This window comes from Halichoeres trimaculatus, unplaced genomic scaffold (genome assembly GCF_033239565.1).
Source record: "Halichoeres trimaculatus isolate MK-OKI-2021-1 unplaced genomic scaffold, fHalTri1.1 fHalTri1_scaffold_7, whole genome shotgun sequence".
Taxonomy (NCBI): domain Eukaryota; kingdom Metazoa; phylum Chordata; class Actinopteri; order Labriformes; family Labridae; genus Halichoeres; species Halichoeres trimaculatus.
The window spans coordinates 31,442,522-31,461,958 of record NW_027437185.1 but is presented as its reverse complement, the minus strand read 5'-3'; the positions used below and the strand labels follow the sequence as shown (position 1 = coordinate 31,461,958).

General features: G+C 40.7%; 1 protein-coding gene across 2 annotated transcripts in view; it reads left to right on the top strand.

The window, feature by feature from the left end:
- The window catches only part of atp8a1 (ATPase phospholipid transporting 8A1), a 143,193-nt gene extending 125,013 nt beyond the window's left edge, over positions 1-18,180 (top strand). For both annotated transcript variants that reach the window (XM_074673515.1, XM_074673514.1), the window contains 4 exons: positions 10,344-10,432; positions 10,787-10,879; positions 13,629-13,720; positions 17,928-18,180. In XM_074673515.1, the coding sequence (XP_074529616.1) occupies positions 10,344-10,432; positions 10,787-10,879; positions 13,629-13,720; positions 17,928-18,025 (372 nt within the window). In that variant the 3' untranslated portion in view covers positions 18,026-18,180. The remainder of the gene's footprint in view (positions 1-10,343; positions 10,433-10,786; positions 10,880-13,628; positions 13,721-17,927) is intronic.
- The last annotated feature ends 1,257 nt before the right edge of the window (positions 18,181-19,437 follow it).

The window sequence follows — 19,437 nt, the reverse complement described above, 5'->3', positions numbered from 1 at the left end:
CCTATGCCCCTTCCCTAACTCAGAGATGCCAGTACATCATCAAACAGGGACACATCTCTCAGAAACCTGAGAAAGCATCAGAGACCCAGTCTCCACCCCAAGACCCTGTAGCCTCTGAGGAGCAGGATTCCTCCCTGACAAAGCCTCATATACCTCACCACGGCCTCCTCACTCTGTTCTTGAATCATCAAATATTTTCTGCTCTATGTCCTTCCATCTTTTTCTTTTCCTCGTCGCAGCAGCCTTTTCCCTCTTTGTTCTCTTTCCTTCACCCTCTTCATCTGTGCCAGTTTGAAAAACTGCCCGAGGACTAACAACATAACAGACACCAGAAGTCCCCTCTCCTCCTGTTTCTGCTCTCACTCTCTGCCCGACTCGCTGGCTTTAACAAGAGAACTAAGCAGCGCCCGGCTTCATGTGAGCACATCCATCAATGTCAGGCTAGATTTTCTTTGGCCGATTGACAAGACAGGTGCTGGATCCATCCACAGAGCTCACAGAAACAGCCAGTACGCTTTTCACAAATACTCCCAAACTGGCTCATCCCGTTTGCGCCTCATAAAAGTCCAACACAGATCCTAAAAGAAAGTGGCAGATTATTCTGTTCAGGGAGTGTAATCTGCCTCACTAAGCGGCTTAGCTTCACCTCCAGAGATGTCTTGTGTTGGCTCTGTGACACTGACCTGCTGTGCGGACCAGTCTGCTATCAACTCAGTGTTTTCTACCCTCTTCACGTTTCACCCACCTTTGCTTTTCCTATTTCTGCATCTCTCACCCTCTCTTACACTTAAGTGCTTGTCATCAGCGCAGAGACTCCACACTTGGCAAGTGTGCATCAGCAGTCTCTGTTCAGAGATAAGAAGACCTTACTCTGAAGGAGCTCATTTTACCAAGAAGTTTGTTGATGTGCAGCGTGCCAAGAATACACTGGAGGCGATCTCTGCCAGACTGTGAGACACTGAAGTGATTAAGCACAAGATTCTCTTCCTGAGTTTAAAAGCCTGGTGAGATCATGATTGTCTACTTACAGGCATTAAAGAAAAGATATGATCAATTTCTTTTCTTACTGAGTTTGTCAAAGTGAATTCAGACAGGACTTCCCATCACACTGAGACCCTTTCTCCACCCCCTCCTTACCCATGTTTTTATACAAGTAAAATAACAGTCTACCATCCTTCTGTCCTGTAAAAAATAGATGTTTCACAATTTGAATCCTTGTCAGACTCTTTTATATTTCACTTCCATGGCACCATTAAAAAAATAAGACTTATTAATGAAATATTGATTTTGAAGCATCATCTGTCTAATTTTTTCAATCATGAGGTCCCCAGATTTTAATTTAGTCTTTTTAGAAAGTTTATATATAGGGATGTCACTTTAAGATTTTAACTAGATTAGTTAATGACACGCGTTAAAAAACATGACATCAACTCATTGGCTGCCAGCCGTTTTTAGAGCATCTTGAACGATCTTTCAAGATCCAAATAAACACCAAAACAACCTAAGAAATGTGGACTCTATTCCTGTTTTTGATCCAACAAACATCGTGTTGATCGCGTTCATCTCCAGCGCTCCATCCTTTGATCCTCTCCATGATCTCTGTCGTATTTTCTCAAGATTGCGCACTCTTTCTCTCTGAACTACCACGACACATCCTCAGTTGGAGCGTAAGCTGCCTGAACTTTTCTGACTTGCAGGGTCTCGCTATGTCTCTGTCATCTCACATCTTCTCCTCATATCCATGCTGATCTCTCATCCAAAGACAGCATCGCTCTCACCCACAGTAGTTTACAAGCAGGATTTTGAATGACAAGCTCCGCCAGACCCCGCCTCCCCCTGCTTAAAAACACAATTTACATCTATAGATGCAGCAAACGGTTGCAATCGAATTGACATCTATAGACATCAATGGCGAACACGGACATTTTAACATTGGCCAGTTGATGAAAAAATGTGGACTTAGAAATCTTCTCTTCTTCATGTATTCATTTGATTAGCCATGCACTACAATTTTGTAAAATCCCAGAATTCAAATTCTTTATTTGGGGACCCTAAGGAGACACGATATTAAAATGTGATTGGGTAGATTAATTAATTACAAATCCTGTAATTAGTTAGATTAATTAGATTTTTAATTGCCGGACAGCACTATTTCTGTCACATTCCTTCTTTGCTTTGCTCCATCATTTTAGTAATCCTGCACATTTTGGTGCATGAAAGTTTTTTTTTTCTTAAAGGTAGTGTTCTTTTTTTAAACCCTCAGGGTTTTAGTACTGCTTTTAAAACTCAACCTCAAGAGAAACTTGAAACTTGCTTCAGACAAGCAATCCATCAAAGCAAACACAGATGCATCTTTCAGTTTTTAGGTCAAGTTTTATTGTTTACCTGAAAGAGCAGCTTGAGCAGTTGTTCAATCAGATCTTTTAGGTTAAACTTCTTTTACAGGGACTGAACAGAAGCAAACTTTTATCAGTAAGCAGATACAGAACACATTAAAAGCTCATTAAGGTTTGATTTAAACTCTGTCTGTTGATCATCAGCTCACATTTCTTCTCTTTTGTTCTCTACACTTACTGGAATCTATGACTAATGTTTTTTCCAATTCTTCCCATTTGGGCCAAAACAAGCTCTCCACGCCTGTTTCATCATCAGGTCAATTTCATTCCTGATTATTTTCTTACTTTTGAAAGACCTCACTGAAGAAATATTGAGCCCTGTTCATCACTGCTGTTGACTTAGTCCCTCAGCTCTGCTCTTGGAAACCATTTGTTCCCTTGTTAAGACTCATGAGCACGTCGTCAGGGAGGTTTTGTCACACTCATGTGCCCACGACCTTCTAATCCTCCCTCAGCTAATGATTGATAAACTCCATCACACATGCTTGGTGTAATAGCCGACCGTACTGTACAGTCTTAGTGAAAACAACGGTTTTAATCTGCTGTGCACACACTCCAAATCACGAGTCAGACTGCTGAGTTACAAGTGTTTGTGTAAAGAGTTTTTCTTCGTCTGCTTCTTGCTGTCTTTGTTGGGCAACACACTGAGAGCATGGGGTGCATGAAGGACCCAGCTGAGCGGCCATTGTTTGGTTTACTTATCCACCTCTTTCAGGATGGTTATTGGCCGATTTGTCTCATGACATTAAGAGAAAAAAACAAAAATCTTTAACTTTGAACAAGAAACTTTCTGATCGTCGTAGCTCTCTTTGGCCAAATACTTCATCAAAGCCTCTCCACTCTTAAACCCTGCATGCCCAGTTCAGCAATGTCTGGTGCAGCCAGTCAAAACCAGCCAATTAGAGAATTCACATGGATGGATGCAAACCAAACAGAAGTCTCAGAGGAGATTGAGTTTAGTCTATTCCCTCCTCTCCGTCTGCTTATTAAAAATGTTGTACAAAGAAGCTCTGTGGATTCAGGAAGCTAATGTTTGAGTATTAGCATCTCTGGGATGTCGTACAGCTGGCAGAGAATATAAAGGTGGTTTTTCTAAGTCCTGTTTGCTGGATCCAGAGCATACTGTAGGGCTGCAGGGTGAATAGTGAAGTGGTGGATTAACTCAATTTACATTTACCATGACAATAGTGAGCATTAACATAATTAAATCTGCTCAGGCCTCAGTCTCACTTAGGCGTCATCAGTCTGGTGGATAAGTGTTAAGAAGGAATGAAAATACCTTGTGATGTGATCCGGACAAAACTCCTGTGTAGTCTTTAACAGTCTAAGGATTTAAAGAGATGATGATTCTTTGATCAAAACACATTTTTTGAATATTTATGAAGATACTTGGTCCCAAACTCAGACATTTACTGTACTATAGAGCTGCAAAGTATAGAAACAACCCATCTGGTTGAGCAAAGCCAGTCAGAAACAAACCATAAAGCTTTTGTTGATTTGCATTTTTAAAGCTTGATTTGTTGTTAGCCTTTAAATGGTCAAAGTCAGCAACCTCCAAACTTTTTTTTTCAAAGAATGCCTACTTCTGACATATTTATTAACCATGAAAGTAACTAATGAATACTCTGTTAACTCTTTCTTTTAACCATTTCTGTTAAAACCAGTCACTAAAACCCTGTTTCCACCAACCAGCTCAGTGTAATTTATTGCGGCACGGCACACATTTTATGGTGTTTCCACTGACTGATCCCAGGACAGATCCACAGATAACCAAGACCCACTTTTTGGGACCCTTCTGTAGGGGTGCCAGACTAAACTGATCCAATCTCTGAGGGTGACGCTACAACACTGCAGACCATTGATTGGTTGAAAGAATCTTCACTTACAGTGCGACAGTGGACACTCTATTTTTCCTGGCAGCAAGGAAGGCAAATTGCAGGATGTTTCCCATTGTTGCTCTTTGTTGACTGTGTCACGTTTTTCTTTGTTGGATTTATTTGCGGGATACACTGTGTCGCGCTGCTATAGCGTCACGCTATTATTCAACCAATGCAGCAATCAGCATCCGGCTTACACGGCGCCTACCGCCAGGGGCTAAGGTTGTGGAAACGCAAACAATATCAGGCTTAACTGAGTCAACCTTTTCCAACTGCACTGATCTAGACTGGTCTGCTTGGTAAAAACGGGTCAAAAGCCGGGTTTTGGCCAAGCAGTCCGGTTCAGTTTGGCACGATTTGGTACAGTTAAGCCTGATCCCGGTGTGTAAGCCAGGTGCCGAAAGCCGCAGCTGTTAAACAATAGTGTGACATCGTAGCAGCATGACACAGTTTTACCCCACTAATAAATCCAACAAAGAAGAATAATGCGACACAGTAAACAAAGAGCATAGATGGAAGACATGCAGCATTTCGTCCTCTCTGTGATTGACATGTAGCTCTTTGATACAAAGTGCAATCAAGCTTTTGTTTCAGAGAACTCTGTGTGCCGTCAGGAGACATGCAGCTGCTGCCGGGGTAAGTGACGATTCTTTCGACCAATCAACGGTCTGTGGTGTTGTAGCTCCACCTTCCGATAGCGGATCGGTTCAGTCTGGCACCCATACGAAAGGGTCCCAATAAGTGGGATGGCTCGTCTCGGTTATTTAGGGATCTGTCCGGGTCATTTCCAGTCAGTGGAAACGCCACAACATGCGCACCATACCGAGACCAACCGACCCGGTCTGCTTGGTGAAAATGAGGCTTTAAGTGTGCCTTAACGTCCTTGTACCATGATTACAGACTTATGAAATCAAACCTCACCTGTCCCTCAGTTGTCTTATGATACCGGATGATCAGTGATCAGTTTTCTGCAGTGCTATGTGCTGCGTAAACATCAGCAAGCTCTGCTTCTGGCTAAGCAAGATTTTCTCCATTTGGATATATGATCGATTTATGTCAGATAAGGGGAAATGATTATGACACATTTTCACATCATGATAAATTCATTCATTTAAACTCATCAGTTGTAGGTGTGGTTGAGTTCCTGCAGAATTTACAGAGCTTTAACTTTATACAAGTAGATGAAACAATGTTTGCGAGAGGCTACCTTGGGATACTTTGGTTTTGTTTGTGCACTTGACAGAAAATGTTAGTTAAATAGTTGTTATATGTTTTTGCATTCTTACAGATGTTAAATTAAGTGGAGATTATAAATTTGAGTATAGTACACACAAAAGTTATAACTAAGTTATATTATACATAAAGAAATGAGAAGTTCATCCCCTGACCAATATATTGTGACACAGTGGATCTGATACGATATGTGGTATGTGTAGGATATAAATCAATGGGTAATGGTACGATATAAAGGTTATTTCAGCTGCATCAAGACCTGATAGGATACATCGCAAATTTGCAACAACAGACATCAAGGGGTTAATTTGTTGTGAGGTGAAAGCTGGGGAATGTGTGAAAGTCGGCTTTGGGCCTGACTTTGTTCATGCCTGGTTTAAGAGGTTGGTGAAATGTTAAGAGGTCGACTGTTAGGATCAGGAACCCCCTTTCTTACCTCTCAATCAGTTAAATTTTAACCTCCACTTTTTAAGAAATAATTAAATCTAAAAACTTTGTCTTGAAACAGTTTATGATTGCGATTTAGGTGTTGTGTTTGTGTCAGCCTATGTGTGATTGCCTCTGGCTGTGTAGTCTGTGTGTCTTTCTGTGTGCGTGTTTCCATGGTGGGGGTCAGCAGCCTGTCAAAACACGACCCTCCATGCCAGCGGACACTACTGTCTGTCCAGCCAGACAAGTTTATTAGTTTGTCCTAAAATTACAGCCCCCCTCCCCAGACCTCTTTCACCCCGTGCAGCTCCCAGGGGTCCCCTGGTATGAGACATCGTAAGCATCCACTACAACTGCCCAGCCTGCTCGTGGTCACACAGCCGGTCCAGATGTCAGGAGACAAATATTTGTTGGTTGTGAGCAGTCTGATTGAATTTATGACTAGCTTGGGTATCTATTTGTATATTCTATATGTAGCATATTATTACTGGCTGTGAGCTATGGATGGAGAGATCTAAATATTTTCCAGTGATTGAACATGTGAATGACCCAAATGGTTTATTTTTCAATCTTTCCCAGCTTTGATTTTGTATGGTAAGTATACATCCCTGGTTTATTTTCTAAAGACTCATAAGACAGCTTAAATGTCCCTGTTTAACTACATGATACACTGGATGAAAACAAAAATAATTAAGCTGTCTGCAACAAAAAAAGCAAACAGTAAATGTTTCCACAAGCGCTGCACAATTTCCAAAATTGACATGAACATATCCTGCGCCGCTGTGCAGTTTTCCCTCGTCTTGTACGTTCTCAGCCTTCAGGGGACCAAGAAAAGCTCTATTCATCGGCGACCCATCTCAAACTGGAGAAAAAAAGGCATTTTTGATTTCCTGTCGTTTGGGATTTCCTCCCTCCCTCATGTTTTGTTAGACATCAAAGTCAATTTGCAGGTAATGGTGAGCAGATTAGCTAATTTGAGCAAACCTGAGCGCTTTGATAGTTTTGACACTGATCCATTCATGTTCGTGTCTATGTGTGTGCGTGTGCATCCTGAGGGCCCGGCCTGTGTCGCATTACAGGAAGGACACTGTGGAGGGGCCCCTGCAGTTTAAACAAGTGGCGCGTTACAATGCAGGGAGTGCGGGTTTTGCACTTTGACGTGTAATGACAGATAGTTTCAGTGCAGTGGGCCAAAGCAAACATTGTCCTCACACAGAACGCTGAAAGGTTTCACTTCCACTGTCCCCTTCATTCTGCACTGAAACCCAACTTCTTTATCACCTCCTCCTTTGATCCAAACCATCTCACTGTGTCTGCTTCGAATAAATCTTATTATCCCAACGATCGACTGATAGAGCCACGGAAAAGCTGTTTGACTTGTTTGAATCTGAATTGAACCGTACCCAAATGTGTTTTTCTTCTAACTAGATGAATGAGTCCCAAAGCGGATAACAGCTGTCTCGTTGTGGGATTTATTTTGCTCATGAACTCGATGTGAACATTTGTTACATACAGCGTGAAAGATAAAACATCGGCTCATTGCGTAAGACTCAGAGGACGTCAGGCATAAGTCAGCAGATCTGCTCTGAACTTCAAGTCAACTTGGCTAACAATAATAACACACTGTACACTAAAAACTGATTTCTGTGAATCCTTTTATCAATAACTCTTAATATCTTTAAGCTGAGGTGTGTGTTTCACTGTCAAACTTCCATGAGTGCGATAACAGCTGAGTCGAGAAGTTGGCAAAGCTTGTCGTGTCATATTTTTCTTACTGCTTCATGTGTTATTTTAACAACGTATTGCTCTCACAATATTTGACCAGTTATTCTCTCATCATTTAATGATTAAAGTGCCAGAAAAAACAAGAGCATATTTGCTCTGTGAGGCTGTGCTGGATGCTTTATGCTCAGTCTTACTTGCTGGGATGGATAACTCTGAGATCCCAGGGTCGAAAGATGTGATGATTGTCATGTTCCAAACACGAGTGTTCGACTTCTTATTGAAGCTGATGAAAACTTCATTAACTTTAGTTTTGTTGGGAAGATCATTTTAAATGTATCAGAGAAATGGATGAAAAACAGCCAAATGACTAGAATGCTCCTGATTAAACCTTAAATGAATAGATTATGTTAACATTTTATAAGATAGACATCAAAACCACGATCTGTATTCACATGGTTTACACATTCAATCTACTTGTGACAAATAAATGCAACAAATGTTATTGAAAAGTAAATAAAAGTCAGAAAATACATTCTTAAAGTCAACATTTTTTTTTTTACAGATTTTGAAGCATAGTCTGCTGGTTTGGGAAACCCTGTCCTAGAGCACTGGTATAGCCTAGCGTTTACATGACAACGTTTCATCCGAAAACACTAAAACGCAGTGAAAAAATATGCGTTTACACGGAAATGCTGAGGGAGTGAAAATGCTGAAGTAAGCATACTAGGCCTGTAGTTGGCACCATAACTGCCTAGTCCCGAAGCGGCTTTTGGTAGATCTCCACTTAAGTAGAGTTGGGCCGATCATCTAGTGAATTGGTTAATACTAAGAGAACAAGTGAAGCAATCAAGTGGTAGCCTAAGAACATGAGACAATGCTGAAGTGCTAAAATCTGCTGTTTCTCTGAGTGTTTGCTTGAGGCTGGCTCTGGTCACAGACACACCAAGCCAAAAAAAGCCATTTTCAAAGCAGAAATTAACCTATTTACAGCCTGGTTCAAAAAACGTCTCCTGTCTGAGTCACTAATTTTACTATCAACACCCACTGTACGGGGGTGAATTTTTTTCTTACTCGGCCGTTCAGAAGATATTAAGATCGCAAGCTCCCCCAAGCAGAGGCACAGTTCAGGGTCATGTGACAGGCAGGCGCCCTATAGCTGTACGCAAAGCCCTTGCCACTACCACTATGGCCGCTAAAGCCAATGTGCTTCATTTACCATTTCAGAAACAGACAGGTGGTTGTAACAAATGTATTGTACTCTGGTATATGCTTGAGCGAAGCTGAGCGTGACATGAGCATTTCCACTGAAAACCAGCAGTGTTTTAGAAAAATTCAACTCTGGGGGCTAATTCGAAAGTTTGCGTTTTAGGTCGGCTAAAACACCATTTCTGTGTAAATGCAAGGCTGAAATGCAACAATACTTTTGCGTTTCACCCTAAAACCATTGTCCTGTAAACCGCCGCTTGGTTGCTGCATGTTACCCCCTTCGAGCGGGCAGCACCTTTCCCACTCTCACCCTTACCCCTTTTAGACAGAGGTGGTGCTTGGGCTATTAACTGGCTACTGCCTGAGTCAACACCAGTTCTTGGTGTTTCCACCACCAAAGCAGCAGCTAAAATGTTGGTGCTTAGAAGGCACCAACTCTTTGCTGGGCCAGAGCAAAGTTAACCATTAATAAAAAGAAAAGCTGACGAGGGAGTCGTCTGTTATTTTGTTGGAGTTTCTCATTTAAAACTTGAAATGGAGGTGAATCATAACAGCAGTGCATGCAGACAATAAACTAGCCCTGAACTAGCACCTGGTTCTTTTGATGTAAAAGGGATATTTGTTCCCTCCTCTATGTAATATCAAACAAAGGCATAAACAGTCTGAAAAATGACTCTAAATATTTATTTGATGAATAAAATGATGAATCTAAAGTCAAACAGTTACCACAAGTTGCTAATTTAGTGATCTTTGTTTTCTGCGAGTTGGTTACAAATGTTTCGAAGAGTTGTAGTTTAAGATGTCATGTCATAAAAACCTTTTAGTTACGGTCTCTGTGTTCACGAATCTGTCTGGTTTAAATCATGTAGCTCCAGTTTCCTTTCTAAACTCAGCTTCCTGGCAAAGAAATGTTTTTGGAAGCAATTAGTTTGTAGTTTTCTTCCCTGATTTAAGAGATAAGAGTAATAAGATCTTATAATTTAGGCTTTTATGCTTTGTTACTGTGAGTGACTGCTGTATTGACTATACACTGAGGCTGCATTGTCTCAGATCCTCTCCTTGTGTCTACTGTGATGCATTAACAGAAGATCTCAACACAACAAACAGCTGATCTGTTTTCCTGTGAAAGAGACACCACAGTCTAAACACTTCACAGGTACTTCCTCCTCCCTGCAGGGCGGAGAGGTGGAGGACATCTAAACACAAACATGGTATCATTTAGTCACGCAGGATTAACCCACTTTGAGCAGGTTATTGGGACCCATCTCCCCTCTCTGTTTCCACAATATGACTGTTTGTTTTGGGCTGCCTCTGTGGTGTATGGTTTCCATTATGTGGCACTACAGGAGATGATTGTGGTGTTATCAGGTGTTCCTTCTTCTGAAGAGCTCTTCTTTGTATCTGATCAGCTGTTGAACTCAGACCTGAGATTAAGTGTGTGTGTGTGTGTGTGTGTGTGTGTGTTTGTGTGTGACAGGCTGAGATGATGTTCAGTTCGGGAGTCTTCTGGATGGGCCTGTTCTTCATCCCTGTCACCTCGCTGGTCTTCGACGTAACATACAAAGTGTGAGTCTTGTCTCGCTCATCATCACTCCAGTACACATCCCATACAGGAAATTCCTCCAGGATCCCTCGTATCTCCTAAAGAAATTCCTCCTGGAGAGTTTTTTTCTTTAATACAGACTTCCAAGGAATTCTTGTTTTCCATTCTGTGATTATAGTAAGTTTTCTTCCTGCCTTTGGGTCTGGATGACATCAGCCCAGAGCAGATTTGATGCGTCAGAAACAATTTGCAAAACTAGACGTTTTATTTCCTGAGTTTGAATTGTTCAGTTGAATTTTCAAATATAAAATATGGTTGTTTAATGATGTGAAAGCATGTATTAAGGGAGTTTTTAATGAAATCTTGTTGAATTACAGAGTGAAGAAGGTGTGTTTCAAGACTCTGGTGGATGAGGTGCAGGAGCTGGAGGCTTTATCCAAAGACCCTGGAGCGGTGGTGCATGGAAAGAGGTACAGTTACACGCTACAAAAACATCTTTGTCTGTTTTTCTACACACACTGGATTCACATTCTTTATTAAAGGACACAGTTTTATCTGTAAATTTGACTAAAACAAGCTTGTGTTTCATAATAAATCATACCAACTTTATTTATAAAGCACTTTTAAAAACAACCACAGCTTTAAACAAAGTGCTGCACAGGTAGGTAAAATTAAAAAAGTTAAAAACAGATGAGAAAAACAGACACTTAAAAGAAAACAAATTAAAAGCAAATAAAATTGAATAAAAAGGGAATAAGATCGGGCAAAGAAATAAGTCTCGCCGAGTTTAAACCAGTGATATAGCAGCATTTTCCTGAAACCCTGATATATGAGGTAAAATAATGACACGATGTCATAAAAATGAACGTTTTGTCAAGGATTATAAGCCATTTATTTGTGCTAATTACCAGTTATGGTCTTGTTTTCCTTCGTATTGATATTAGCAAATGGATCCAAAGTGCAGAGATGTTTTATTTGTAGACCTGCTCGAAGAAAGCCACAGCTCACATCGGGGATATCACAAACTAACAGTTTGCTAGCCCAGAGGGCAAACATTTTGTTAATGCACAACTTTTCTGACAAGTAACTGGAGTTAAATCCATAATGCACTTTATTGTTGGTGTATGTGTCTCTAATCTCAGAGGTATGTGACATACAAGAGTTGGAAAAACTACAGCAGACAAACCTTATTCACCAAGTATCTTCTAGAAATTTTCAGGGAATATCCTTTTTTTTAACAGTGCTTTCTCTGTACAAACACAAATAAACAAATACTCAATGAAGAAAAATATTTAAACATTGATCTGTAGAGATGTTAATTGTGTCTGATTGATAGTATTTGAGTCAAGTAAAGTTATCAAACAAGAAGAAGTTAGTAGAAAAAACATGATTGATGACTTAAGTCAGACATAGTTTGAGGTGAAAGATAAACATACCTATCAATCATTACGTTTTTTTTTTTTTTTTAATCCAGTCCCATTGATCTATAGTCCCTTTTTGTTTTAGGGAACCACTCAACTTATTTGCCAGTAGTTGCATGAAAAGTTTTCCAAAGAAATCACCTGTTCCCTGTCATTTCCCTTTTAAAGCAGACATATCAAGGTTGAGATGTAACAAACATGAGACAAAACCCAACTGTCGACTAACCAAAGATCGTATTTAAACCACAAACTAAAATCCACTTACTCTAATATTACAATCAAACATTCAAAAGTATCCAACAAAAACATTTACTCACAAAAACATTCCTGGGAATCAGAGGGAGGCCATGACTTAAGGCCTTTGCACACCAACAGGGACGCGAATAAACGGCACGAAATTGAGAAAAATTTAGAGCTGTCATATTCAGTCTCTGTAGAAATTCTCCCCTAAACTATGTCTCTTTAATTGTTTTCTTTGTAGTTTTTATGTCTTTTTTTTCGCAAAGAACCGGGTGCTGGGACAAGAACACAATCAGTGTTGATTGTTTCAGTATGTGACTTGTCAACGACGAGCGTTTTGATTGGTCGGATGTGTACTTGTCACAACCGAAACTTTGGAAAAACTGAACATGGTCCAAAAAAAAAAAAGCTGCGAAAGATCATTGCTAATGTGAAATCTTGCATTGAAAAACAGAAGGTTCGAAGAAAATAAATAAAATGCGTAATATTTGCACAAAAAACATATGTCTGGTGTGCAAAGGGCTTAAGAGTTGAGGGAACACAGGTTGAGGTAGATTAACTACACAAGACTCGACATGGAAACAGAAAAAGGAAGAGTCGGGAAAACAAGACAGATCACATCTGACATGAAATAAATTGTTGCTTGATTTTCCTTCCTACTGTTTAATAGATAAAACATCCATAACAGTTAAATACAAATACAAACAGCCCTCTCTGTAGAGTTTCAGCTCCAACTCCTCTACAGAGTCACAGAGTTACGTAGGGTGGAATAAAATGGTGGACCTCGCTGTCACTCTGCATTAGTATCATATGGCTCAGCACCATCATGGGAGTCAATGCTTTGGCAGTTATTCTTTGGGTACAGAAACTGTAAGCTCAACTCTGAGGAAGAATCATCTTTAACCTCCCAAAGCTCTCAAAATTATACAAATACTCACGTCTCCTCTGCCAAAACTATTCCTTTGTGGAAGGGAGGAATCTTCCAATTGCTGTTAAATTGCAGGAGTTTGACGGTAATGTCAGTAATCATGTCAGAAGAGTAGATGTCTCAGTTTAGAGCTGCAGCTCTCTGATATTAAAGCCATGTATTACCAGACGTCAGCCAGCTCTGCTCTGCTCTGTGAGGCCTGCAGCAGTGTTCAGCACCGAGCAGATCAGTGTGAGATCTCCTGCTGGCTGAAAGGGATCGCCCTGCCTGGCCACTGTCCCGGACCCAGCAGGCTGCGGGGCAGACACACACAGACTCACACACACACAGGAAAAAACACATGGAGAATGTAGACACACATGTAGAGATTTGAAGATGTGTGTGTGTGTGTATATTGAAACACATTTGTTAGTTTTACTTCACTGCTAACACTGTTTTAGTTTTTCCTCTGCCACACATGAACACACACTTCGTCTTCTCCCTACATGGTGTTTTTAGCAGCAGGTAGAGCAGGTCCATCTACTCTGGAGGTGCTTGGAAACAGGCCTGATGTATGGGTCATTAAATCTGCCTGTGGTGCTCAGCATGCTGCTAATATACTGCCTGTTTCTGTTGTGTCTTTGTGCGTAGTTTGACGGAGAGGGCCCAGCTCCTGAAGAACGTCTTCAAGAAGAGCACGGTCAGTTTGTACCGCTCCGACTCTATGCAGCAGAACCTGCTCCGTAAGTTACTCAACATTTCTTTTTTTCCTCTTACATCCTTTCACACAAAAAAACTAAATATGGTCAAAGCCCAGAAGACTTTGTGTTAGATTTATCTGCCTCCAAACTGCCCCTCCATCAGGGGAACAGCCCAGGCTTCATTTTTCCTCCTCTGACACAAACTGAATCTCTAAATCCTCCTGAGTCTCTCACCCTTTGTCTACACAGAGAGGCAGAAACACTCTTTTCATCTTACTCCTCTTCATAAATACTCTGTGTTCAGCAGGAGCAGGAAACACAGATCAGTAACCGTGTCTGCAGGCAGCCCCACAGTTCCCTCAGTGTTAGCCTGCAGTATATCTACACAACAAACTGCCTGTATGAGCAGAGAGATGACTTATTGCCATGTCCAGTTTGAGACGTGAATACATGTGGTGGATAGAGCTGTATCAGATCTCACGACTGTTTTCTATGAAAACCTACAAAAAGTTGAAAAACACATTTTGTACTGAAGGACTTGTCACGACTTTATAAGTGATGTTGGAAAAACCTGTCTTTAATACATTTGTCTGTTCATACATGAGATTATTCATTTTAAAACCAGTTATTTCACAATGCTTTCTCTCACAATCTGTGGTCGGGTCAGATTTTCCCAGGAGAACATGAATCTGTTTACAGCATGTAGACTGAAAGTCGCTCTGAAGACACCACGCCAGTCAGCAAAGTTTAGCAATGAGGAGCAAGATCTGACCTTTAACTGAAGAAAAGGATTTGTTAAATTTATTTTGTGGTAATGACAGACACTGGAGCCAGACTAACATAGAGAAAAAAGACGTAAAAGCAGAAGAAAGCTGAACCAGAGAGTGATAGAGCACAAGCTAAAACACGAGCTAAACTGTTTGTGATGATGTTCATTCCAACCCACATGCAGCAGTTATTCTGCAGTGGTCTGTTCAAACCTGAGAGTCTATCAACAAAATGAAGAGTGGGGTTACGTTAGCTCTGCTTGGTAAGGTTGGAGTTGATCTGGAAGGACATAACCGGGATTCATTAATGTCTCAGAGCACTGGGCTGCGAGTAGAGCTAAATATAGCCAGTGACTCAACTACGGTACAAACCGAGTTTTAAAGATTTATTGTTGTTTCAAACAATAACAATACAAAAAAAATATTATCTCGTTGCTTTGCATCCTGGGAAAATCTGTCTTGAACAAAGAGGAGTAGTGTTTAAAAAAAGGTCCGCTCTCAATGCCTTCGCTACAGTCACTTTCTTGTGACAGTGGGTCATAGTGCTCATGGGAAATGGAGTCTCTATCCAGGAAAAAACCTGAACAATTCTGGCCACACGGTTTAAATGCACCAGATGCGGCTGCAGTGCGTCTGCGTTCTTTTACGGCAAACTGATCAAATAGGTTTCATTCAAATCAATGTGTCCACTGTGTAGCTGGTCCGTCGTTTTGCAGGTAATACACAGCAAAACTATTTCTGATGGACACAGAGCTGTGATTATCATTAAATTTAGCATAGGGAAGATCGAGCAGGACAAGAAGTCGGGACCATAAACTACATGAAACATTAAGTGACTCTCAAAAAAAAAAAAAAAAACAGTGTCAAAATAAGTTCGTATTTAGTTGAAATATGACAACAAATGGATATAATTAGCTAAGCCAGACCAGGAGTCAACAGGTTTGAAGTGTTACAGCCCAACATGAACGAAAAGAGACAAATCAATGGAAAGGAAAGCGTGGAGACTTCTTGGTCTGTGACTCCAGCTGTCTGTCAGTCATGCAGCTTGTCGGAGTGAACACACAGCAGCTGTGAGTTGACAAACGCAGTCAAATCACACTGCAGACATATCCGGTGTATTTCAGGCGTCACTGCTACCAACGCCCAACACTGGATAGGTAGTCCTCAGAGAGTTTTTGAAGGATTTTATAAAATCATGTTTCCAATAAATTAACAAGGTGGATAAGAGATAAATGGTGTTATAGTCAGACAAGGAGGAAAATCAGACAATCTGAGCTGTGGGGTAAGAATCCACAGACATGTGCCCTCAGTTTAACATCAGAATTAGACTCGGACAGTATCAACACGATCCAATCTGGTATGGTAAGTCAACAGGAGGAATAAAAAATCTGAAACAGACACAGACCTTCATGGTTACTCTCAGCATGGGTTTGTTTTTCTGTTTGTTTCTTTCTGTTCAGTTGAGTCTTTGTCTGATCAGTTTGCTTTTTGTTTGTCTCATAGGTGGGGATGAGATCATTGTTGTGTGATTCCTTTATTATATATTCCATCATTCAAACCTCACCCACCTTTCTTAAAACCAGCCTCCTCTAGCTCCCAGATAGACGCCTCTAACTCTCTCCTCGTCTTTTTCCGTCGTCCACTTCCTGTCCTTCTTCCTCGTGTGCTTCCTGTGTCCTGAGTTGAGCTCAGTAGATCGAGATTATGATGAAATGACGAATTGTTGCGCTGTTATTCCCCCACAATGCACTCACCGACTCAGCGGGGTCCTTTGAACTTCCCCGCTGGCCTCCAGGTACAGAGCCAGTCATTTGACACCTGAAGGTGAGTCAGGGGTCAAAGGTCAGAGAGGAACCCTGTAGGACAGTTTTAGGTGGTGAAGCAGACGTAGAGATAAAACTTTTGGGGAGCTGTAAATCACCTGTTTTAGTTCCTTTCAGTTCAGTTTTTCATCCCATAATTTATTCTAAAGGAATAGTGCAACATTTTGGGATATATGTTTAATTCTTTCTTGCCAGCTGTAGAAAAATAATATTACTTGAGAGATATCAAGCTTCAAAAAGCACAAGTTAACCAAATAAAGTATCAGAAGAAGAAGGTACTTTTGCTTTGTGCATGCCCGTTTTTGAACTACAGTTTGTTTTTAGACTCTTTGCTCTAAATAAAAAGTTCAACTTTTAAACTACAATTACACCCCCTCACGCAGTCCCTTTTACGCAGAAAATTTCTGTGTCGCGCACACTTGAAAACTTCTAACCTGCCAGACAGAGATGAACAGACAAAATGGCGAAAGAATGGGATCTCCTAGTAGTCAAAGCGCAGAAATACAGGAATCTACAGTTCTACAGTTTCATTTAGCAGACGTTTTTGTCCAAAGCGACGTACAACACAAGCAAGAATTTAGACAGAAGAAAAACCTAGTTAGCATGACAACAGTGCTACAAGATATTTGGCTGCAGGTGCTGCCGTTAAGTGCAGGATTTTTTATTTATTTATTTATTTTTTTGGGTGATTGTTGAATAATCAAGCCAACAAACCACAATTAATTGCTGCAACAATATACTTCAACAATCTGCATGATTCTTTACACAAAAATCAGACTGGTAACTGAGTGTGAAATAACTCATGGCGTGAAATTGCGGCCACTCTTAGCAGAGAAGAGGAATCGGTTGAAAGAATATTGAAAATCTCCATGACGTTTTGTTGTGTTGTAGACAAAAGGCAAACCTCTTCAACTCTCATTTAGTACTCTGGTAGACATATGTTTCTGATACACTGCCCCCTGCAGTTTGGGCACCAATGGACGCCGGTGTTAAAAAGTATAAAAGCTGCACATGTTCTCTTGTACGGATCTTATGCATCGAAATCATAACGCAACCTTAGTTTGCTTCTTCCTCACCAACCAATCAAAACAAGAAGGGGCGGGGCTTCAGATATCAAATTTATCACCATGAATGGAGGAGGAAAGACTCCTGCTAATGCCATGAAAAGATTCCTAGCCATCTTTAAATTTTGATTAAATATTAAACATACAGAGCAATTTAAGATATGCCTCACTAACCTCAGAGTAGTATCTGTCTTTTTATCAAACAAACGTTTGCCAAGATTCTGAGAGGAAGAGACCAGCTTGCCTGACTCGCTCCACAAAGAGTCAACTGCAACAAACGCTGCACGGTGCCATCATAGCAGTTGAACGGCACAGCAAAGTGTAGTAAAACGAACAAGACTCTGTTCACTGTGTACAGGATACTTAAAATGAGGTCAGCCAAAGTAGGACCTTTTCCTCTCATCTGTCACCTACATCTGGCAAGAAAGCAAATGAATATGTTTCCCAAAATGTGGAGCTATTGCTTTAATTTTTTCTGTTAGTTCATTTTCAGTTTATTTAGTTGATTTGTGTCTTTTTCTATATATTTTAAGTCATGTTTCATTTATTTCCGACCTGTACAATCTAAGTTTTGAATCCTTCGATCCTTTTGCAGATGGCTACGCCTTCTCTCAAGATGAAAACGGCGTGGTGTCTCAGTCTGAGGTCATCAGAGCGTACGACACCACCAAACAGAGGACCAACGAGTGGTGAGCCGCCGGCCAATCTGGTGCCACGATCGCCGTTTCTAACGGCGGCGTTTGAAGCTCAACGGGGCACAAAGAAGGCCAGCATGTGCCTCCTGCACTGAGTGGAATTTGGGACATGAAACGGACTGAGTAGAGCAACATGTTGTCTTTGAAAAAAGGGAAGAAAAAAAAAGGAGCAAAATGAAATGTGTTCACTATCAGCTGTAATGATTTGTCCAGCAGACATGATGAGCACTGTGCTTTCTTTAGCAGTCTGTGGTCTGAAGTTCTTCACTCCTCTTCGCTTCCTGTGAGCGAATGTCTCCTCTTTACTGGAAAAAACAAATTAAATCTTAAACACTGTTAGTTTAACACTGGAGGATGATTAGTTTTAGAGGATTTAAAACTTGTAGATTGCCAAAGAGCAGTCGTGTATACAATCTTCCAAGTACTAGTGAATTGGGAAAACCAAATGTAGTCACACTCCTGAGTGTAATTCAGCACTAAACGGACCACTTCAGAGCAGACATTTGTAAAATTTTAGTTTGTTTGCACTCAAGGAGCATCTCTTGTGTAAAGCCTTACATTTGCTCATGCCTTCATCCTCGTCACGACTCAGTTTTTAGTTTCACTTTTAAACTATGTAGATATCGTGCCTGGTTTTATTTATTTTTCGGATTTTATTGTAAGAAGTTGCCTCCTGCAACCTACCTACCGTAGTCCTGTCTCCACCGCTTTTTACAGCAGAAGCATTGCTCTCGACAGATAATCGCATTCCACACATCACTCCAGTCTCAACAATCACAACGGTGCCTACGTCAAACTTTTCCCTCATAGAAGAAGAAAACAGCCAAGAGTAGTTTAGCCAGCTAGCTTAGACCAGTGCTCCACACACACACACACACATACACACACCTGCTGAAGACAAACCCACTGTCTCCCCACCACAGTATTGCACTCGAACAATGTGAAAACTACAGAGTGCCTTGTGGCACACATGTAAAGCAAGATTTGTTCCTGCAGAGGTGAACTGGATGCTCCCTGACGGTCTCACAGTGGTGATAGTGAATCCCTTAAAATGGAGATTTTATCCTTCTAACATAAGTGCCATTAGCTTAAGGGAAAGTGAAATATTAGCCAGGAACTCCACGACAATATCAAACTACTTTGTCTCTATAGTTATTTTGTGGATTTGTATTTTTATATTGGAGATGTATGACTTTTGCATTGACTGGCTTTGTAATGAACTGTCACTGTAACTCTTTGTTTTTTCTTCCTCTGATAAAACTGGCAGGTTAGAATAGATCGAATGAGAAAACTGAGCTTTCTTAAATGTCTTGTTATTCTGAATATTAATATTGTTACAGCTTGATTTATTTATAATTGACTACTTCATGTCTGTGTAATTGCTTTCTTCTCCCTATGGGAGATCAGATT